Below are 23,508 nucleotides of genomic sequence, written 5' to 3' on the forward strand. Positions count from 1 at the left end.
GGGTTTGTGGTATAAGAATAAGACGGTGAAATGAAGGCATTAAAAGACGATGACAATAAAAAATGCAACGAATGTTGGAGGTAAATACAAATATTTAAAAGGTGATGGAAGTTTGTGGGTAAATTTGCAGAGAATGGCTAATATTTGGAATTTTGGATTTTGTCTTTGTCTTTGAGTTTGGATTTTGAATTTTGAATTTTAGGTTTCAAGTTATGGGTTTTATAATTTTAGTTTTGAGAGTAAATTAAAAAAAAAATTATAAATGTTAACGAAAACATAAAAACAATAAAATTTAGGGGGGAAATTGTAATTTATCTATCTTTTTCATTTGGGGCGCTCACAAATCGTGACCATCGTCGCACCATTTTTCACCACCGTATACACGTGACAACAGAGAATCCAAACCCGGATTTGTTTGAAAACAATAAACCGGATTGCATAATGGATCAAAGTCCGGAACTTTGGGGAGGATAGCTTCAGGCTGGTTTCGGTCAAAATAATTTAAATAAAAAAAAAAAACCCAAACCAGAGAGAGAGAGAGAGAGAGAGGGAGGAGAGAGAAACCAAAGTGGAGTCACTAAATACCCTCATTTCATCGCCAAATCGTCCTTCTCCTTCTTCAATCTCCTTCAATCAATCGAATTCACAATTGTAAGAACTTATTCTCATATGTATATTTATTTGTTTATGCTTGTATTTGTGGTGATTGGGGTTTTAATTTATATGAATGATGTATTTATATACTTAATTGTAATTCGATTAACTGTGTTTTTAGTGTTTTATGATTGTGATTAGAACTTTGATCGGTCGTTAATTGGAGGCAAACATGGGCTGCGTGGATGGCTGTGCTTGTTGATTTTGCGGCGTTCGAGAACTGAGGGTTTATCTTTTGATTATGAGGACAGACATGGATTTGATAACTAGTTGCAAGGTATTTTCATTTTCTGCATTAGTTTTGAATTATGTATATGTATATGATGATTTTGATTACATCCCAATTGGGCTTCTGTTAATCATCTGTAGAAGAAAAGAAGTATGATTTAGTAAGTATTTTAATTTAATTCCATGATAAAAGATCAGTGTTTTATTTAGAATGTCTATATATTGAACATGTTCAATTATGCAAAATTCACATTTTATTTTTATATTGAACCAGCTTATTAATCATATTGACATGCCCATATTGTGGCATGTTAATTTTCTGTGGCAAATATTTCATTCAGTATTTTTGTTGATGCTGTTGTTGAGTATGATGACATCTGGTGTGCTGGTGAAGTGTGTTCTGAATTTCTTCACTATGTGTATTTTTTAAAAATTGTTTTGTTGGTTGAAATTAGCCTAATCTAGGATTTTGTTGCATAATGAATGTCTAGAAACCAAATGGGAAGTGAAGATGATAGCTCAGATACTTGGTTAGTTTTAACCAAAAGCATTTTAGTTTGATGACAATAATGAATATATTTAAATTTTTTTTTTTTCTTCCTCTCAATTAAGTCGTGGTGTTGGAATGTAAAGCAAGCTAGATAGGAAACTTCTTTTGGGAAACTAATATGCATTTTTCATAGAAAAACTACATCCATGTTTCACAAAGAAAATGTGTTAATGCACGATGTAGTGCAAATTGCCTGTGCCAATTATGGTTGCTGTATTCATTTTTGTTCTTCTAAGTATGCAGCAGTTTGTTCTCTGATGATGATTGGCTTTAGTGTTTTGATTGTCAAATTTGAGTTGTGGGCCAGCATAATAATTAGATCATTTTTGGGAGATTCTCGCATTTTTTTTTATTTGAATATTTTTTTGTGCTTATACATAGGCTACTGGCTAGAAAACCAAAGTAGTTTTAATTGCTAGATTTGTCTGTACTTTGGAGTTATCTCTTACCTTTGGGTTCCAAAATTTCATATTCATTCAAGGTTTCCTAGTGCATTTTATATTGAAGTTGATGATCGGCATTATGTTCTCACTACCCTGCTGTATCAAAACACGTTAATTTGTTTTCCTTTTTCTTTTCAAAGTTACCAAAAGTAATAGCAGTGAGTAGTTATGAAGTTTAGAGATTGATAACCTAAATTATTGAATCACCAATTTTTTGTCTTGTCCTTAATAGAAGATAAACATGTTATGTTGCAGTTCTTATTCTTGTTGCCAACCTAGAATCATTGATTCACCAAATCTAGTTCCTTGCCCTTAGTATCAGTGCAGCCATTCTGATGTGATTTGTTTTAGCATGAAATTGTTATGGTGTTCAGCGGGATTATTCCCCACATTAGTTCTGGATCGCATGCTTGCGTTGGTTAACTGGTACCATTTTCCCTAACAGACATTTGGAAATGGTCTTCATTTCTCAATTATCCTTTTGGAATTTACATTCTCAATTACAATATAATGATTGTAATCCAAGACTAGGCTTACTAAGGGAAGTAAGGCACTAAGGTTGCTTACAAGCAAATGGTGGGCTAAGGTTCAATTTGAAGTTCAGAAATGGTACGAGTGTTATATTGCAGAAAACTATGGCATGCCTTCTCTTTTCATTTGATTCTTTCTTCTGGTCATAATATTTCCTCAATTATCACATTTTTTTTGGTCGTTCTCATGGTAGCTAGTTTTTGTATTATTGTCATGTATGATGTATGAAGACTTCGTCTGCTTTTTGCTGCAATGAGTTTGTGATGACATCCCTTCTCTCTCATAGGGAAAATTGGCAGAATTTCGAATAAAGGAGCTCAAGGATGTTCTCAATCAACTGGGTCTTTCAAAGCAAGGAAAGAAGCAGGTTTGATATCTGGAATATTGCTTATATTGCTTGTGGGTTTAGTTTCATGAATGACCTACTAGTTGTTGATATCTTGTGAACTTAAAAGAGTATTGGCTGGAAGCCTAATGATTCCAGCACATTGTTTTATGCTTATCTTCTGTTCTTGCTCAACTTTTAATGAAGTTTCATTTGACTTCATTTGCATTTTGGAAAAAAAAAAAAAAAAACACTTGAAAAGAGATGAATTTTGGATTTCCATTGTTGATGTAAGCATGTCAGAGAACCTGAAGTTTGCCCTCTAGTTTTGGGAAAATCTCACGTCCCAGTTTTCTTATTTGTCAACCATTCTAGGGGTTACATATGTGTGTGCTTGCAATTTATCTTTTGTAATTTAATTAGCCATTTGTTCAGTGTTGAAAATTGTTTGTCAATAACATTCAAGCTTTCATTTGGTAAACTCCCTCCTCCCTTTGTCCTGTTAACCTCCTCACCCTGTCTCTTTGCCATTTTCAGCTTCATGAATGTAACTTCGCATTTCTTAACTTGTGACAGCTTGTATGGGTATTTGTTCATATGCCAGTGTGACTAGAATTTGTTGATTTTGCATTATGCTTGCTTGGAGTTGAGTAAAACTCCCCATCTATTGTATGTGTTTATCATGAGGCAAGCTGCCAGAATATTATTTGATTATTTGTAGAAAAAACTTAGCTTTAGGCTTATTTGTCCTTTCATTAGCAAAATTGAAGTTCTAACCTCATCATATGAGTTTATTTTTGTCTGTGTGTTGAGTATGTCTGTTCTAATCTTCATTAAATCTTTATTGGGCTTTTTAGTTGGATTATGACAAAAGCATATTAGGTCTGATTTGTGTATAATTGATTATGTAGGACCTTGTAGACCGGATATTAGCCATTCTTTCTGATGAACGAGGTAACTGGTTCTATTTCTCTCCTTTTCTTTTTTTCCCTCCCTTCAAATATGATGGATATATTCTTGTTACAAGTCCTCTGTGTGTTAATCAAGTATGACTGTTTGGGCAGTGGAGGTGGTACAAGACTCTGGGGTTTAACCAATGATGATGGCTTTGGTGGTAGCCATGGTGGGTGGTTGTTTGGGGCTGTAGAGGAGGGGTTCTTGGTGGGGGTTGAAGGGACTGGTGGTTTGGGCGAGTGGAGGTGGTTCAGAGCAATGTGGTTGGAGGGAGTGGTGATGATACAGTTTGGTAGGGTGTATAATTGTTTGATTGAATGATGATGTGGCAAAATATTATTGGTTATAACAATTTTGTTGTGGATTATGTTGACTTTGGAGAAAAACATTTTTAATGAACTGAAAGGGTAATATAGTGAAAGGCCACTCTATTAACAACATGTGCTCCACAAATCTGACAACAGGCCAGTGTCATTTCAGAAACCACAGGGGAGGTGTCTAGTATTACCATAATTCTCAAAGGAGGTCAATGTTATTTATCCTAATAAACTATGAAGCATTGACACGGGACACGACACGGACACGTGGTCATGCAAAATTTCAAAAAACGGGAGGACATGACACGCTGGGGACACGTTCAATATATATAATATTATTAATTTATTATATGTATAAAATTAAAAAAAATAAAAAATAGAAAAAATAAAAAGAGGGAAAAAAGAGGGGGGGATCTCAGGTATAAATAAATAAAAAAGTAGGGTTTTTGTTATAAAAAAAGAGTATTTTCAATCTTTCATGAGAATAAAAATAAATAAATAAATAAAAAGGGAGTGAGAGTCTTTCATGAGAAGGGAAGGAAAAAAATAAATAAAAAGGGAGAGACAGAGAGATGAGATGAAAGCAGAGAGGGGGAGACGACGAAAAACAGAGAGAGAGAGAGAGACGAACTGCGAGAGAGGGAGAGTGACGAACTGCGAGAGAGGGAGAGTGACGAACTACGACGGAGAGATGAAAAGCACACAGAGAGAGACGACCTTCGAAGTGGTGAAAGAAGAAGAAAAACGATGCAAAGAAGGACATACTTCGATCTAGGGCTTCAACTTCACCCTCCTGAGCTTCAACATGTTCAAGGTTCTTCTTTGCCTTTTTTCTCTTCTCTCTGTGTTTGCCAACAAGCTAGGGTTTTTGTTCAGAATCGTGTCCCGAACGTGTCCAAGCGTGTCTCTGAACGTGTCCGATTGCAAAAAAATTCAAAAAAAAAAAAAAAAGGGACACCTTCCATAGAGTGTCAGACACGTGTCCACCACGTGTCTGACGTGTATCCGTGTCCGTGTCCGACACGTGTCGGACACCCATACGCTGCTTTCAGAGAGGTGTCCCTACTTCATAGCTAATAAATATTATTATTAGTAATTCAGTAATACGATAATACTATCATTATTACTACTATCTAATTGAATTTTTAGACCTTATTTGTTGGAATCTTACACACTTTCTTATTCATTTGCACTCATGTTTAATAGAATTAAATTATTTGAAAATTTTTAACAAATTTTGGTTCTTCTTAGTAACAATGATCTTTGTATTTTACACTTGTTCTTTTAAGTGAATGACTTCGTTAAGATCAATATTAGTCAAATTATTTTAATTATAAATTAGTCAAATTATTTTAATTTTATAAGTTTAGATAGATCTTAATTTTATTTTTCTGAATATTTCTATATATTTTCCAAAGTTTTAAAAGGTTTTACTGAGACTCATCTCAATGCTTGCTTTGAGGCAAGGCTAAGGCAAAACGCCTAAAGGATTTGATTTTTAGGATTTACTCCACAAAGGCTTGCGCACACAGTCTAAGACATGCGCCTTAGGTGCGTTGTGTATGCCTTTTACATATATGCATGCGAGGAGTATGCATATGAAGAGTTTGTCTTAGGTTCTTGTTAAACTTAGTCTAGTAGATGATTTAAACATAAAAAAGTAATTTTGATGTATTTATTTATTAATTTAAAATATTTAAATTGTCTACTAAATACAAAATTTGAAATGCTTACACCTCAACGTCTCAAGGCATACGTCTCTCCTCATGAGGAGTAAAACGCCTCACATTATGCATTCACCTTTAAAAACTTTGATATTTTCAAGTTCTTTATTTAGTTACGAAATATTTCTGTTTGGATAAATTACACTGACATCCCTTGAGGTTTCTGTTTAATACAGATCCCCCCTCACGTTTGAAGAATTATACTTGCTCTCCTGTCAAATTAAAATGACATATTTGTCTCTTAGCCTTTATACATATATAAAATAATAAAATAATGTTGATATTTTGTTCATGTTATTTTAAGAGAAATAACAATCATCTTCTTTGGTTTAACCTTGCACAAAAAATTGAATTTTTTTTTCTTTTTTTTTTTAAATTTTTATTTTTACTGATTTTTTTTAAAAAATATTTTAAGCAAATTTTTTTTTAAATTTTTTTTAGATATACCTAATTTAGATATATTTGAAAAGTATAATATTTTGTGATTTTTATTTTAAATTCGTCAAATAGAAAAAAATGAAAAAAATATAAAAATTCAGTAATACTGTAATAATGTAAATGACGATGTTTGGTAATACTGTAATAAATGTGGGTGAATAGACGAGAAAAAAAAATGATGGTGGAAATAAAAATGAAAAATTCTATTCATATATAAAAATTTATACAAGAAAATATTGTAAAAATGTTGTGATAGGGATATTGTTGTAAATATAAATCATGTTTGTGGGTGTTTTGTTTTAAAGTAGAAGGTCACCACTTAGTTGTAGAAATCGTGCAACTAGGTGGCGATTCTGAGTAAGAATCGCGATTCCGCGTTTCCTAGAAAGAAACGTGTAAGAATCACGTTTCTGTTTGAGAAAGAAACGCAATTCAGTCCAAGATGGGATCGTAAAGGGGAGAGAGAGAGAGAGAGAGAGAGAGAGAGAGAGAAACCCTAGCCTTCGACGTCGACATGAGAGGAGAAAGAAGAAGGGTTGTTGAGAGAACTTACAGTGGACCAGTGCTGAGGTTAGGGCTTTGATTGCCTTCGTCAAACTCCTCTCACGATCATCTTCGTCTCTAAGCTCTTCGATCATCTTCGTCACTCTCTCGATCGTCTTCGGCTCTCTTTTCGTCTCTGTGCTTCTCTCTTTTTCTTCGTCTCTGCTTCTCTCCCCCTTCATCTCTCTGTTCGTTGTTCTCTCTCTCTCTCTCTCCGTCTCTATGTTTAATTCATCATATATGTAATATATATATAATAATATATATACATATGTATTATATTATACATGATAAAGTCATTTTCAAAAATATGTATAATTTATCATATATAATATATATAATAAAATTTCTAATTGTTATTTCTTAAAATATCATATATAATAATAATTTTTGTAAACTATTATTTCTTACCTTTTTAATAAATAATGAATAAAATAAATCATCTAATTATTTAAAAGAAATCTAATTAAATCATATATAATAAAAAAATTATAAAACAAAATATCTAACATTTCTTTTTATTTATTTTAACATAATTTATTATTCCTCATTTATTGTAATTATTTATTTATAATATATATCAATTAAAATAAAAATAATAAGTCAACAATAACACATTATTTAAAAAATATAATAAATAAATAAAATATTTAATGTGTATTAAAATAAAAACATTTATAAAAAAAATTCTAATGTGTATTAATATATATATATATATATATATTACCGCTCCTTGAAGCGCTCCCAACCTAAAAAATGCTCACGTTTCCACGCTCTTGCTCCCGCTCCCGCCCCCGCTCCCGCCCCCGCTCCCGCCCCCGCTCCCGCTCCCGCTCCTGCTTCCGCTTCCGCTTCCGCTTCCGCTTCCGCTTCCGCTTCGTGCAACTAAGGGTCACCATTAAGCTATATCATTGTGTTTGAAAATTTTATATAAAATTTATGTTTGTATATCATTGTTCAATAAGAATATGTTCAGGTAGAATTTAATGATGAAAAGTTGTAGAATGTAGTCATGATGATAGGAAGAATAAATTGTAAGAAAAAGGGCAAAATGGTAATTGAAAATTTTTTAGGACATGGCATCAACAATCCAGGGGCAATTTGTAATGAGATTACAAGCCTCAAAGAGGGGAATGTAATTTTTCAAACGTGAGGGGGGAATCTGTATTAAGCAGAAATCTCAGGGGGTGTCATTGTAACTTACCCTTTCTGTTTCCATGCCAATCGAAATAACACACTGGAATGATTTTGAAATAATAATTTTCACAACTTGTTTGATGCAATTTTTATTTCTTATTTTTTGTTTCCTAGGTTTCCTTCTATCTTTTAAGTTTAGTAGCGATCTTGTGCAAAACTCTTGTATTGGGAAAAAGTTACATTTCATGCTTTCATCATGAACACTTGTAATTTTAACGTCCTATATTGTTGTTTTCCAATAAACTTAGGTGTGTACATTTAGGGAATAACTTATAATACAAGGTGAGAAAAAGGGAAGCAATCTAGTTCATAAATTGGTAATGCAGATTGTAGTTATGTTCTGTAGTGTAATTTCATGGAACTTATGTATTTATGATGCTCCCTTATATTCCAAATCCAAGCTTTTAAAAAACCTCCAAGGATGAGCACTTCTTCCCCCCACGGTTGGTATAGTAGTGCAAATGTGTATTCAAGATTTGATTGGTTTGTGCTTTGTTATCTCTGGGTTGTGTTATTTGTGGGCTTAACTACTATATTTCTAGTATTCTACTTTGTTTGGGTGACAATTAAAGGTGCATGTTGGATACAACGATTTTCTCTGACCAATAGCAAATTGCTCATCTTTTTTGCAGTTTATGGTATGTGGGCAAAGAAAAATGCTGTTGGGAAGCATGAAGTAGCAAAACTAGTAGATGACACTTTCAGGTTTGTTCTTATTTTATCACATTCTTACATTTGCATTAAATCGTAAGTTATGGAAAATTCCTTTTTTAAAGATCTTACCTCTTGATCCATACACTGTTGTTTTGATATAAAATTGAACTTCTTGCTATGGTTGTCGAACATTTTCTCATTCCATAATGTCATATATTGGCTCAAAATTTATTTGGTTACCTCGTGAACATGCATAACATTTTTTCCCCCAGGAAAATGAAGGTTCCTGGAGCTCCTGATTTAGCTTCGAAAGGACAAGCTGCATCAGATAGCAGTAATGTGAGGCTCAAGGAGGAAATTGAAGATTCTTATCCAACGGATAAAATCCGTTGTCTATGTGGAAGTTCATTGCAAGCTGATTCAATGATTAAGGTCATATGAATGTCTCAACTTTCTTTCCTATATAAGTTTGTATATCTCGCATCGTTTCCCCCTTTCTCCATCTCCCCCGCTGTCCAGTTCTCCATCCCTCGAGCTTGCGGCTCTTGTATGTTTATGAAGGTTGATTTTGAAGGTTAGAAGTAGTATTACTTCTGAATTCCCATAAGCATGTGGCTGGGTTTAGTTTTCTTAGTTCTGATTTTTTACTTTTTGTTCTTGATTTCCTCCTCAAATGTAATGCAATGCATGAATTGTTTATGACACTGTATGTCATTATGAGAGTTACTTGCTTGAGTATCTAGTGGGGGACATAATTAATAGTTATATGGCCTTTTGACAATGGATTTTCTCGAGCATTAGTAGTTATAGATGCATTGTGACTTTTCTCTAGCAAGCTCATTCATGTATCATGATCACAACATATTCTTTTATTCTCCTGTCTCCACCATTTGTGACCCTTTGGTTGGGTTGTGGGTATATTTAATATATTGACCTACAACTGCCAGGGCACCAAGTGAATGAGATTCACTTTCTTTCTCCACTTTTGTATTAGATTTGATAGATTGGTTTCTTAGCGCTTTTTTATTTTTATTTTTTATCAGCAACAAAAAGAAATTGTATTAGGCTCAGTTTGGTTAGATAGAGAATACAGGAAAGTAAAGAAAAAGAATATACATTTTTTTTTATTTTTTATTTTTTTATGTGTTTGTTTAGATAGAGTCTTAGAAAGTACTGGAAACTAAAGTTTCATGTACGACTCAAATTAACATGTTAATTAAGCTTACGATTTCTCGCAAAATATACAGGGAAATTTATTTTTTCTCACAACACTTTACAATGCTTATTTTGTTTCCCTCTTTATCCATGCTTCTCTCCACAACTCCATGTTATGCGGTGATTACATTTTTTCCCATCATTTTTTTGCAAAATTTTCCATCTATTCAAATGCATGAAAGAAAATAAATTTTCGTTTCTTTTTCCTTTCTTTCACTTCACTTTCTACCATTTTCACTTTATATCATCCGTTTCTTTCTAAACAAATGGAGTCTTAGAGAATTTATTGAGGGGCTACAACCCTTATACAACCAAAAGAAAAAGAAAGAATTAGTACAAAAGGAAAGTCCCAAATGCCTAATACAATCCGCAAGCATTCACTTCCAATTAATAAATTGCTTCAAAACAACACCAATTTGCTTTCTCCTCTACCGACATTAATTTATGGATTATTCTCCTTAAACTGTCTCCCTATGAAGCACTGACACTTCAAAACGACTAGCAGTGTCAGGCACACAGACACGGCGAGGACACGTATGGGTCACGTCACATGGCATGTTCCCTTATTTAATTAATTTATTTTCAGAGGACACGTTGGGGACACTTTGGGGACACACTAGGGACATGACAACTTGTCTTTTCTCCGATTTTCTTTGGTGTTTTTGATGAATGTTGAATATTTATTATTTTTTTCTTAGGTTTAAATGCCTAATAGATCATGCATAAAAAAATATATAAACTGTAAATGTTAATTTACAAGTGCTTTTTTTTTTTTTATATATTTTTATTACAAAAAATATAGAATTAGAGTTCGTTTTTTGTTAATATTGATTGTTTGTTGATATAATATTAATCTATTCTAGGTAGCAAATAAAAATATATGCCATGTCCGTGTCTTCTTTTTTTTTGAAATTCCCATGTTTGCATCTATGTCCATGTCCGCATTTGTATCCGTGTCCGTGCTTCTTAGCTATCTCCTAAATTCCTCCACAAAGACGAAATAGACGCTAACTGGTTTCTTCAGCAAGAAGATTTTACTCTTTCAATTCCTTGGAGTGTTGCATAGAATATTTAAAGATCCACAAATGCCATAAATGCCTTGTTGAGATATGACCATTTCAATGTGCTTTATTGACAGAAGAATTTACAAATATGCTATCATCCCATCCTTGTACATATTGGTTGCTTTAGTGCATTGCACACACTTTAAATTTTACTTGTTTGTTTATTGTGCAGTGTGAGGATCCGAGGTGCCAGGTGTGGCAGCATATTGGTTGTGTTATTATTCCAGAGAAACCTATGGAGGGTGTTCTACCTGCTCCTCCTGATATTTTCTATTGTGAACTCTGTAGACTCAGTAGAGCTGATCCGTATGTAATGCCAGTCATTTTTCCTTTATTTTTAAAATTTTAATTTTTAAATATATATTTTTTAATGTTTTGGACTGTAAGTGGATGCATGTTTAAGTTTTCTGCATGTAAGTTTGCTATGATTGGTATTGTTGGTAACATTATATTTTTCCAGATGGGGTTTGGTTGTTTTGAGGACATAAATGTTTTCTTAATGCTATTACTATTTATTTATTTATTTAATTTGATAAGTAGTGTTGTACTGGTATTATGTTACATTTTCTTCTTCAACCTTCATCCTACTTATGGACTCTCTCTATCTCTCTCTCTCTCTCTCTCTCTCTCTCTCTCTCTCTCATCAGCATGCCATTGATTTAGTTAGTCTTTGAAAAGAATCATACTGTGGTTTTTCTGTAATTTGAGTTTGCTATTGCTTTTAGGCCATTTTTATATTTAGCAAGTATGCTTGGTTAGTACAATCTTTCAGTACAGTTTAGTTTTATTAAAAATTTAGCTCATCTGTGATTCTTCAGTTCGATTTGTTGGTCATGATCTTGCATAAGGAAAATTCTATGGTACATATGCACCCAGTTACGACCTTTGTAGTCTTTGGTTATGACTTATTGAGGTATTGGTTAGGACTTGGTTATACACATTGTGGTGTTAGTTATGACTCATTGTGATGTTGGTTATGACATTATTTTGGTTATGATCCAAGAGTTCTTTGGTTATACGTTATGTGATGTTGTGTTTGGTTATAACTCAATTTATTTTTAGTTATGACTCCCATAGGATTAAGTTATGGCATTTGTGGGAATCAATCCCACAAAAGGGTGTGTATCATAGTATTACCCCTTACATAAATAACTGGACCATTATTATTATATAATAAATCTTGACTTGGCAACTATTTTTTGAACTTGCATTAAATTGTCTCATTTGTATATTTCCTCCAATTTTGATATTGCTTTAAAGCCTGTCATTATAAATAATATGCGATTTTTTTTCCCAGCATTAAACAGGAGTTAAAAAACTTAATTTTGATATTGTAAATTGAGAATTGTATCGTGAATTGGAATCCTAATTTGATGAATCATGAATTGAATTGAATCGAAAATCGTAAGATTCGGTACAAACTATTAAAAATGACAGGAATCCTAAATCTATGTTACATGTACCATGCTAATGTGTGCTCGTGTCTAACTCTACACGTGGGTCAGGGTGCGATATGTGTCTAACATATCTAGTTGGATATTTTCACCTGGCAAACATATTTCGTAATTTGAGTTTATCATTAAATTATGCAATGATATACTATAGTATCTTGTCAACACTAGTTTAACTTAGAAAATAAAAGAAGTATATTAAAAAAATATGAATATTTTATTTAAAAAATATGAATATTTTGTCTCGTCCTTGTGCTTTTGGACATAGGAATTAAATGAATAAGATACTTGGACACATATCCATGCCCAACACATGTACCCAAGTCCATGTAACATTGCTCTAAATAGAGTAGAATAAGAAGAAAGATTAAGTTTGAATGTTGTATTTTAAAACCTAGAACACTTTAAGTAGGCTTATTATTCAAAAAAAAGTTGTGGAACTCTCGGATCTGACTAAGTTGATCCATGTCATGCTAAACTATGTTTGTTTCACTAAAATAACAACAGATAATTTATTGCTTTCGTCTTAAACATCTTTAGAAGATTTATTTTGACGTTTTGCCAGGGACAAAAAAAAAGAGAAAAATGGTTAAGAATCTGTTGGGTTTGATCTTATGGGATCCAATTAAACCCTTTGATCACAAAAATAACAACAAATCATGCAAAGTATTGGTTATTTTCGCAATAAATACTCTTAGAAGTTGTATTCAAACATTCAGAAAAAAAAGAGAGAAAAATGAATCAGAATATGTCGCATTTGATAGTTTCAAGAAATGCATGAATCGTAAAATGTGAATTAAATTGTGTCCATCAATTTGTATTGATACATGCATGAGTCGTAAGATTTTGATAGCAGATTGTTTGGGTTAATTTGAACCAATTGTCAAGCCAGCTGTGAACATTTGAACATTCTTAAAGCTGGATCATTGTAACTTAAATACTTGTCTGGGTGGTTCAATGTATCCCACTCTCCTAAAGCCCACCTAATATACTCGAGAAGTTTTTGAATCTTGTTATTTGTTTTTATGCAGCTTTTGGATGACTGTGGCAAATCCTTTGTATCCTGTTAAGTTGACTACTACAAGTGTTCCAACAGATGGGTTAGTGCATGATTTGGATGTATGTATTTATTTGTAGTCGTCATGATTAATTTTTTTCCTTTTTTATTCCCCCCAAAAAATTCAGTACCAACCCGACGCAGAGCATTGAGAAAACATTTCAACTTACAAGGGCAGACAAGGACTTGTTGTTGAAACAAGAGTATGACGTTCAAGTAGGTTGATTTTATTACACTAGCTCATGATAAAAGGTTTCCTATCAGCGGCTTAGATATATTAATGATTTATGCATAATTATGATACAGGCTTGGTGTATGCTTCTCAATGACAAGGTTACATTTAGGATGCAGTGGCCACTGTATGCCGACCTACAGGTCAATGGTACGCTATGCTAATTTTGCTTCAGTAATTAAATTTTGTGTTGCCTGCATGTGGAAGGTTGGAAACTCTATTGCTGTGATATTTTCTCTAAAATAAAATAATTTCTATTAAAAAAATTAAGAAACTGCAGTTGTAAAAATTGTTAAGCTGTCAAAATTTATCCTGCACATCAAACATTTAATGTAGTTCTTTGCATACTCTGCTGAGTTGGCAACTTTGCACTTGGAGTCCCCAACCAATACGCTTTGATTCATAACCAAGATTACTTTGGGTCATAACAAAGGCATATGGTATAGCCTATTGTACAATCCAAAAAGTACAGCTGGCTCTATTGTCCTCCAGAGATTTCAGAATGCAGCAAAATAGTTATACAGTTTCCTTCACCTTGTACCACTTGTAATCGCAATTAGCTAGCAATTGAACCCTTTGTCCCAAATTATAAATTCTCTCTGAATGTAGCAGTTGATGTTGACACTGCTTTGGTGGGCATTGCACACACCCAGTGCTTTTTCAATGGGACTTGATGCCATCCTTCCCACTAAGCACCTCACTGAACAGCTCAGCCTAGGGTACCACTGCTCCCTTTTCATGGTCCACCTCCACCTGAGAGTAGCCTCTATATCTTGACGGAGGGAATCTTCAAAATTTAGCACAAGAACTTATAGACTTGAGCCCATAGTTTTGATCCTTGACAGATTGAGGTTTTCCAACAATCACTCTATCAAACAACCGTATGTGCTTTGGATGTTATGATCTTCATAAACACTCACATATATAGAAATTTTGTGGTTTTTTTGTCTGGTTTTGTACAGGATAATCACAAGCTGTTCTTGTCCTTTTTTGTTTTTGTTTGTCTATGGCCTTACAGGTGTGCTGGTGCGGGCAATTAATAGACCTGGCACGCAATTGCTAGGGGCTAATGGTCGTGATGATGGCCCTGTTGTGAGTTATTCCCCTTTGTTAAGCTGCCAATCATTCTGTTGAATTATTTCATGCCTAAATATTTCTGAGGAAATAGATTTACTTGTGATTTTTTTTATGCATAAATGTTTTTACTACTTTTCTTCAGTTAGCTGGATGCTGGTGTTTTTAATAGCCTTAACTATTACTGGTCTTAGCTTACTTCTTATTGTTTTGCCAGATCACACCATTCACCAGAGACGGAATTAATAAAATTTCCTTAACAGGATGTGATTCTCGAGTGTTTAGTTTGGGGGTCAGAATTGTGAAGCGACGTACTGTCCAGCAGGTATTTTGAACTCTTTCAATATTAAGACATGAGATAATTATGAGTCTGTCTTTTGTGTATGACATCAAGTTCTTTCAGTTATGGCTTGAAATAGGAAATGCAATCTAGATGCTGTTGATTGCTGTGTATTGTTATCACTCCCTGGGATTGTTTTACTGTTTGTTCTGTTTAATAATCTCGTTGGTGTTTACAAGTTCTTTTTGTGGTTAAATTTGCATTTGAAGAGTTTTGCAGTGTCTCTACATTTTTTCTGTAGTTAGTTTGCATCTGTTTATACCGGTAGAGGAATTCTTATAAACTGACCTTCATTATGGTCTTGCAAGCATGTGTTTATATTCATAAATCTCAATAAAAATGGAGGTAATAAAGTTAACATATCATTGTTACAGTTACTTGTTGCCATCTAAATTAATTGCTACGTACTGTCCTGTTTGTTCTCTATGGTTTTCTGATGTAATGCTGGATATAATTGTAATACTGTTTTGTCTTATTTTCCGATGTACCTAAAAAAAAATACTGTTTTGTCTGTTTTCTATGGATTTTTGTTAATAGTACAGGATTTACCTTGCTAGTATTTAATTATGAATCAGTTGATTGAAATGTTTTGCCTCTGTGATAGTTCTTGCGATTATTTTGGATCTAATTTTGTGTAGTTTGGGAGGTAGTATTTGTTATAATTGTGTCTGAATAATTATCTTTTAAATATTTTTGTTTTTATTTTTTGTTTTTGTTTTTATGAACATTTTAGGAACCTATGATCACAGAAGAAATGTGCACTAACTGGATTCCAAAGATTCATTGCCTTTTTTTTCCTAAACACACAGCTGCCAAAAAAATTAAAATAAAATATTTACTTGATTTTTGTTTATTTTGTTTTTATTTTGTTGTCTAGATTCTCAACTTGATACCCAAGGAGTCAGATGATGAACAATTTGAAGAGGCTCTTTCTCGTGTTCGCCGTTGTGTTGGTGGTGGAACTGAAATGGAGAATGCTGATAGTGACAGTGATCTGGAAATTGTTGCTGATTTTATTCCTGTCAACTTACGTTGTCCTGTAAGTAATTTTGTGTTTGTCAATGCAGACATTCTTTTCTGTATTTGTGTTTATAACTTTTTGCTCTTTACTGAAAGGTACACTTAACTTTTTGGTAATGCTATTTGGTAATGGTTACAATTTATTCTTTATTGTTTATAGAAAACATTAAACATGTTTATATTTATTTTTGGTAAAAATGAAAACGAAAGACGTTGGGTCACATGTTTTCAAAAACTTGTTTTGAAAGCTAATGGGGTGGCCTGAGGGGGTGGAGGGACTCCCCCGGAGGTAGTGGCTGCCGGTGGTGGTAGGAGGGGGGTTGCTGATGGTGGTGGACGGTGGTGGTTGGCTGGCTGTGCTGATGGTAGTATTGTGGCCAGAGGGGGGTGGGGGTGGGGGTGGGTGGGAGGAAGGAAGGAATGTGAACTTGTTTACAAAAAAAGATTACATTTTTTTGTATATAGAATTTAGTAAATTTTGTAAATAGCTTATATTTTTTACAGACAAAAACAGGAAGCAAACAAGTTTTTGTTAATGGTTTTCAAATTTTTTGTAACATAAATGCTAAACAGTAAGATATTGTTTGGCAATATTTACATTTTACTGTTTTTGTTCACAGAAAACATTAAACATTTTTTTTTTTTGGGAATGAATATGAAAACAAAAAACATATTTGCTACATGTGATTCAAAAACTCGTTTTGAAAACAAGAAGTGGTTGAAGAGGTTTCAATCAGCGGGAGGCGGGTTGGTGGTGGTTGAAGGTGGTTGTCAGGGAGGTGGTGGCCAAAGCAGATTGCAGGTGGCATGCAGTGGTAATGGGCATTGTGGGTGGTGGCCGGAGAGGGTGGGAGGAAGGAGTAAAAACTTGTTTTCAAAATGAATTTAATTTTTTTAAAAAGAATTTAGTAAATTTTGTAAATTCTTTTTAATATTTTTGAAATGAAAATAAACTCCAAGCAAGGTTTTGTTTAGAAAATTCAAAATCTTTGTAAACATAAATAGAAAATTATAAACACAAACGTTATTGCATGGGAAACGTTTATAAAATGTGTAGCTAAGTTGAGAATACATAATTTTACTCTATTAATTTTACATAGTGAATTAAACATCTTATTAAATACTTCCCAAAAGTAAGTAGAACTTTGAATTCGTTGCAATTAATGAATTTTTTTTCTTAAAAAACAGTGACACCACTATCTAGTGTGATATTCGTCAATGGAAATTTTTTATAAAACAAGTTATAAGGCCAACAATGCTTTACATGACAAAATGCGGGGTAATTAGGAATCAGCACATTCATAAAATGAGTGTAGGTATGGTGAGAATGCTTAATTTTACATGTTTAAATCTGTAGTGAATTAACATCTTAATACTTCCCAAATAGAGTAGAATTTTGAATGAGTTGCCATTAATATGTTTTTTTTCTTGAGAAGCACGGGCATGGACATAGACAAAAGACAGACGTTTTGAAAAAATTAAGATACAAACAAGACAGGAAAACGACAAAAAATTATTATTATTATTATTATTTTTTATATTTTTATTTGCTATAGCCTATATATATGAATATGAATTTTTGGCACAAAGATATAAAAAGACATCAATGTATATATAGGTGTATTTTTACTTTTTTCTACTTTCCACATAAATTGATCGTCTTTATTCAATCTAGATCTCCCTTGCAATTGATCTGTTCGATATCGAGTATGCTAATGCGAATCTCTAACAGTTGTAATCAAGTCTCTCAATCGCTCTCTCTTGTCGTTCTTGCGAAACTCATGCAAGGCTCTCAAACAGTTTACCTGTCGCAACGGTCGCGGTGCTTCAGGGGGGACAAACGATATAGATAAGCCTTTTTATTACACGTTTAGTCTCCCCCCCCCCCCCCCCCCCTTCAAGAGCTCCGCTAGAATACTGACTTGGTTACCTAGCCCAGAATAAAGAATCCATAGGGAGTATCAAAGAGAATAAGGAATTCTTATAACAAGCATGTAAGCAAATCGCGGTAGTTACGCTATAGCTGTTCTGCAAATAGAAGCTGTTGGATAAGAGCAGTTGGTCTTCCTCTTGCAATTGAGAATAAGGACTTCAAAGTGCAAATAGGCAATCGACAAAGGCAAATAAAATAGGTGGAAACCGGTATTTAGTACGGTGGTATGAGAGAAGCAAGTTAGTATGCGCCTCTATTCAAAGGAAATGTCTCGGATTGTAGGAGAGGCATATGACTTTCTTAGTGACTGAATCACTTGAAGTTGAATCAGTTGAAGGAGGTTTCGACAGGAAGAATTGCCACTCAAGGCGGGTGGGGGTTCATGACGAGTGGGCATGAACTGTAACCTAACAAACAAAAGTAAGCCAACACAGGACACGTGTTCATGAAGTGTCCCCAATGTTTCTTGCAAAACAAATGACACTTCACGTGGCATGTCTGACATGTAGACATGCGTGTTCGTGGCACGTTAGTCTCAAATACGTGTGGACACTAGTATGACACCCATTTTGAAGTGTCTGTGCTTCCTATACAACCCTTGGTCGTTCAGACATACCTGGTACGAAGGAAGAAAAAAGTATCCAATTTTCTGCTGTATCCCTCATTTCCTTGGGATTGTAGTTCAATTGGTATCGAGATTCTAGTGTGATATTAATCTGTATATTTGTGCTCCACTACGTGTTGGACACTGACGCAGCACCCATTTTGAAGTGTCATGCTTCCTACAACCCTTTGTCTTTCAGAAATAACTGATAAGGAGGAATAAAAAGAACCCAATATTCTGCAGTACCCCTTATTTCCCTGGGATTGTAGTTCAATTGGTATCTAGGTTGATATCAATCTGTATATCTGTGCTTTGTGTCGGCAATGTAGTATGTTTTTATTTATGTTATACCTTGATTACATGAGACCACTAGTGAGGTCAAGGCATTATTAATTAATGCATTTATGGCATCGGTGTTGAAGCTTCTATTTTTTTATTGTGATATGGAGATAATTATTTTTGGGATTTTCTCCCCCCCTGCACATATATGCTGTAGATGAGTGGCTTAAGAATGAAGGTTGCTGGAAGATTCAAACCTTGTCTCCACATGGGCTGTTTTGACCTTGAAGTTTTTGTGGAAATGAACCAACGATCTAGAAAGGCAAGCATCTAACAATATGTTCTATATGTATATTGGTATTCTTATTGGAATGTATGTGAGATTTTTCCTTCTTTTTTTTTTTTTTTTCCTTCTCTTTTAGTCATGTTTTTATATCTCAGCAAGCTCTTTGTCTGCTGCAGTGGCAGTGCCCCATTTGTCTCAAGAATTACTGTCTGGAGAATATCATCATTGACCCATATTTCAATCGCATTACATCTAAGGTATCACCTACGGAAAATTTAATCAAGTCCATCGTTGATCTTTTGGTACATAGGGCTTATGCTTTGTTGTAATTTTGTGATACAGATGCGGAATTCTGGAGAAGACGTGGCAGACATTGAGGTGAAGCCTGATGGTTCTTGGCGTGCAAAGGCGGAAAGTGATCATAGGGAGCTTGGTGATCTTGGGATGTGGCACTTCCCTGATGGCACTCTTTGTGCCCCTATGAATGAAGAAGTTAAATCTAGATTAGAAGCTTTCAAGCATGTCAAACAAGAAGGTGTTTCTGAAGGTCATGCCAATTTGAAACTCGGAATCAGGAAGAACCGGAATGGTTTATGGGAAGTCAGTAAACCCGAAGATTTGCATGCTCTTTCTTCCGGTAATAGATTAGAAAAGTTTGAAAACAATGGTCACAATGTTATCCCAATGAGCAGTAGCGCAACGGGAAGTGGCAGGGATGGTGATGATGCTAGTGTCAATCAGGATGGTGGCGGAAATTTTGATTTTTCGACCAACAATGGGATTGAACTCGATTCAATGTCTCTGAATATTGACCCTACTTATGGATTTACCAACCACAATTCTACACCATTAGCCAATGCAGAAGTCATTGTTCTCAGTGATTCGGAGGAAGAGAACGACATCCTGATTTCTTCTGTCTACAAGAACAATCAAACTGATACTAATGGGGTTGCATTCCCACTTCCCCAACATGGAATTCCTGATCCATATCCTGAAGAACCTGCTCTTGGTACCGGTGCTAGTTCATGCCTCGGTCTTTTCAATACTAATGATGATGAATTTGGGATGCCAATCTGGTCTTTACCTCCTGGAAGTCAAGCGGGTCCCAGTTTCCAGTTATTTGGTTCAGATGCGGATGTCTCGGATGCCTTACTCGATTTGCAGCATGGTTCCATTAACTGTCCTACTTCCATGAATGACTACTCATTTACTCTAGAGCCTGCCATGGGGTCCGCTGGTCCTGTCCCTGAGTCTTCAATTGATCATTCAAATGCTGATTTAAATGATAGATTAATTAATAATCCACTGCCATTTGGTGGCGATGATCCCCCTCTTCAATTATTTCTTCCTACAAGGCCTTCTGATGCCTTGATGCAGCCTAATTTGAGAGATCAACCTGATGAGTCTGAGGATTGGGTTTCTCTCCGACTTGGGGGTGGTGGCACTAGTGGTCAATCTGCGGCTGCAAATGGAGTAAAGTCACAGCAGCAATTACAATCCAAGGAAAGGCCCATGGATTCTTTGACAGACACTGGTATGTGTCGTTTTTTGGCTTTTGCTTTTCTTTTCTTTCTTCCTTCCATTCTTTTTTTCATGCGTGTGCTCATTAGTTCTTTGAAATGGTATATTTTGGCTGCACTTTTGAGAAAAATGTGCTTGCGTCAGCAACATGGCGTCGTTTGGTAATGCTTCCGTTCCCTGTTTTCTGTTTCCCTATTCATTTTTTTTTTTTGAAATTTGGGAACGAAAACTTGTTTGGCGTATTGTTTTGGTTTCAAATAAATGGGAATTGATTCCAAGATTTTTGAAATGAAAAAAATGTGTTTTTACTTGTTTTCAAAACAATTTCACTCCTACCTCTGGCTAGATCTCCATTCCAGTGACACTCCAGAAACTAGTTGGCTGGCCACCTTTCGGTGTCCTTACAATCACCTCGCGACAGCCGGCAACATTCAGGCCACCAAGCCTGGCAACTCACCAAACATGGTTATTTGTTTTTGTTTTCATTGGTTTTGAAAACACGTTTGCACACCAAACAAATTTTCTGTTTTATTTATTTATTTATTTTTAAAAAACTTGTTTTCTGGTTTTTGTAAATGGAAAATAGGAAACTGACAATGTTGAGTTGAACCTTGAAATGAATGGTTTATTGTTTGCTTTGTTACATGGACTCTTCTATTTCCCCCAAAGTATTTGTATCCATTGGATATGACAAGGGTAAGGAAGGGTATGTGATATGGTCCGACACTTGTATGCAATTTTTAGACACTTGGATCCTCCAACTTTTCAAAATGTTTGAAGAATAAGAGGCTCAAATTTGCTAAAAAAGAAACATTTATAATCTCAACATAGATGAAAGAAAGAAACTTCACATTTTTTCTAAATCTGACTTAATTTCAAGTAAATTTCTACATAATTTACATCTTATCTAAGAATATTGTATAATATGTAACATATATGTCTATAATGAGTCCCCGTACCCGTATCCTATTTTTGGATACATATCCAAATATCTTAGGACTTAAGTTTATGAAAGTCTGATGCTCTGACATGCACCCCGATACTCGTTCCCGAGTCCGTGTAACTTAGATTGTTTGTATGTCAGATCTGATATAAACTGGCCATTTTGGTTAGTAACTATTATTGGTAGATTTTTCCGCCCATGATATTCTTTACATATTTATAAAGCTAGGATCTTATAAGGGAGGATTCGATTTGATGCCAACTTTTTATTCCCGTTCTGATGAGCCCATCAAATATGGAATTTTAGTGTTGTATTTTTTTCCTTTTTCGCTAATTCGTAATATCTTTTCATAGTATACTTGGAGGCCTAATTTAGTTTAACTTCCTTCACACTAACACTTTATGCAGCTTCTTTGCTTCTTGGAATGAATGACAACAGATCTGGCAAGACAAGCAGGGAAAGATCCGATAGCCCATTTCCTCGCCAGCGACGTACTGTAAAACGATTTTATCTTTCTATTGACTCAGACTCTGATTAGATTAGTTGGACATTGGTTTCTGGGAGTATATGCTGCAACAATAGAGAACTGTTTGGAACCCCCCGTCTTGAAGAATTCAATTCCTGGAAAGATTCAGAGATCTGTTGTCTTTACTGCCCAGTTGGTTTATACTTGTAAATTGAAGAAAGCTGAGAAACATTTTTGCCCATGTGAGTAGTCTCAGTTGCTGCAAGGCATGCATAGCATAGCGGGACAAATTTTAGCAATGAAGTGTTCTGCTTTAGAAGTGTGCCGTTGCTTCAGGAATTCTTTTTATTGGTGAGTTGTAGATTTATTTATTTATTTAAATGTCCAGCTTTGAGCACCCATTTTGTTGTGTTACTTATTCTCTATTTTTCTTTTTTCTTAACAGGGCTTGGTTTGAAAATTCTTTTTTTCTCTCCGCGTGGTGATTTGCAGGTCCCATGCTCTGATAAATTGTACAATAGACAGTTATTTTTAATGTGAAATTGAGAACAAATCCGATGGTTGCATGACCTTTGGATATAGGGGGTGAGTCCCCAAAAGTAAACACAAATTTTCCTTTGATTTTTTCGTCTTCTATTTATGACGAGCAAAATAGATCATGTAAATTTTCTTCACCTTACCTGATTGAATAATTTATAGAAATGTTGGATCTTTCAGACTTTTTTTTGGGACGAGTTTTAGTTATTGCTGTTGGATATTTCCTTTCTTTTGTTTATAAGTTAATAAATATTTTGTTTGTTAGATCTGTATTCTTCATGTAGCAAAAGTGGAGTTTGGAATGCAGGTCCTTTTCTCTCCACAAGCTTGGACAAGGGCTTGCATAAGCTAGTCTGGGTAGTTTTTGTTCTTATTTTGCTTTTTATATTTTTGAGTGATGCATAATGCATTGGTTATTTTGTTGTTTTATATGCTCTCCGTGTCCCTGTGTGTAGGGAGCATCTGTTTGTAGACCACCTATTTTTTCATCCCACCATTACTCGGTTCACCCCACAGTTAATTTTGTGTGTGCATGTATATATATATATATATTTGAATTCACACCAGCAAGTTTCATAGGACTTTTCATATTCGTCCCCTAACCTTTTAAGTCTTAAAGCCACCATCCACTGTGGTCATCTTCGGGGCTGTTGCCGCCATGTTCCCATTGCCACCTCCCACTCTTGTTGCTACCTCCCTAGCCACATTGCCCCACAGCCACTGCCCATCTCTTCCCAGTCACTCCTTTCCCTGACTCTTTATTCCACAGACCCACTACTGCAACCCAGCTACCTCAGACCGCCATTGCAACCCACTGCTATCCTTTCACAAGCACCGAGATCCTCAAATGTATTCCCATTACGACTAGGGGAGGCGTAAGAGTGGAGAGGGATGGGAGCAAGTCACTGTTTGGGGCTGGTGGGACAGA

At 34.8% G+C, this 23,508-nt stretch overlaps 1 protein-coding gene across 2 annotated transcripts; it reads left to right on the plus strand.

The window, feature by feature from the left end:
• Window positions 1-448: 448 nt before the first annotated feature.
• On the plus strand, window positions 449-22,764 carry LOC145807718 (E3 SUMO-protein ligase SIZ1-like). 2 transcript variants are annotated; one of them, XM_082906407.1, is made up of 18 exons: window positions 449-651; window positions 796-931; window positions 2,693-2,773; window positions 3,643-3,685; window positions 8,537-8,609; window positions 8,831-8,990; window positions 11,010-11,143; window positions 13,320-13,388; window positions 13,474-13,561; window positions 13,652-13,727; window positions 14,596-14,669; window positions 14,869-14,976; window positions 15,869-16,030; window positions 19,045-19,149; window positions 19,290-19,370; window positions 19,456-20,647; window positions 21,985-22,394; window positions 22,489-22,764. In XM_082906407.1, the coding sequence occupies exons 2-17, from the start codon at window positions 896-898 to the stop codon at window positions 22,113-22,115; spliced, it is 2,613 nt and encodes an 870-aa protein (XP_082762533.1). In that variant the 5' UTR covers window positions 449-651; window positions 796-895; the 3' UTR covers window positions 22,116-22,394; window positions 22,489-22,764. The 2 variants fall into 2 exon arrangements, with proteins under 2 accessions (XP_082762533.1, XP_082762534.1); XM_082906408.1 differs by having other exon boundaries at window positions 494-651; window positions 776-931.
• Window positions 22,765-23,508: the final 744 nt, after the last annotated feature.

This window comes from Camellia sinensis, chromosome 14 (genome assembly GCF_055761805.1).
Source record: "Camellia sinensis isolate YWXY chromosome 14, ASM5576180v1, whole genome shotgun sequence".
NCBI lineage: Eukaryota > Viridiplantae > Streptophyta > Magnoliopsida > Ericales > Theaceae > Camellia > Camellia sinensis.

Excerpts from the sequence above, each read along its gene's own strand:
- LOC145807718 (XM_082906407.1), top strand. The coding sequence starts at position 896 with ATGAGGACAGACATGGATTTGATAACTAGTTGCAAG. Across the intron at positions 13,562-13,651 it reads AACAAGAGTATGACGTTCAA|GCTTGGTGTATGCTTCTCAA; the intron begins GTAGGTTGATTT and ends ATTATGATACAG. Across the intron at positions 16,031-19,044 it reads CTGTCAACTTACGTTGTCCT|ATGAGTGGCTTAAGAATGAA; the intron begins GTAAGTAATTTT and ends TATATGCTGTAG.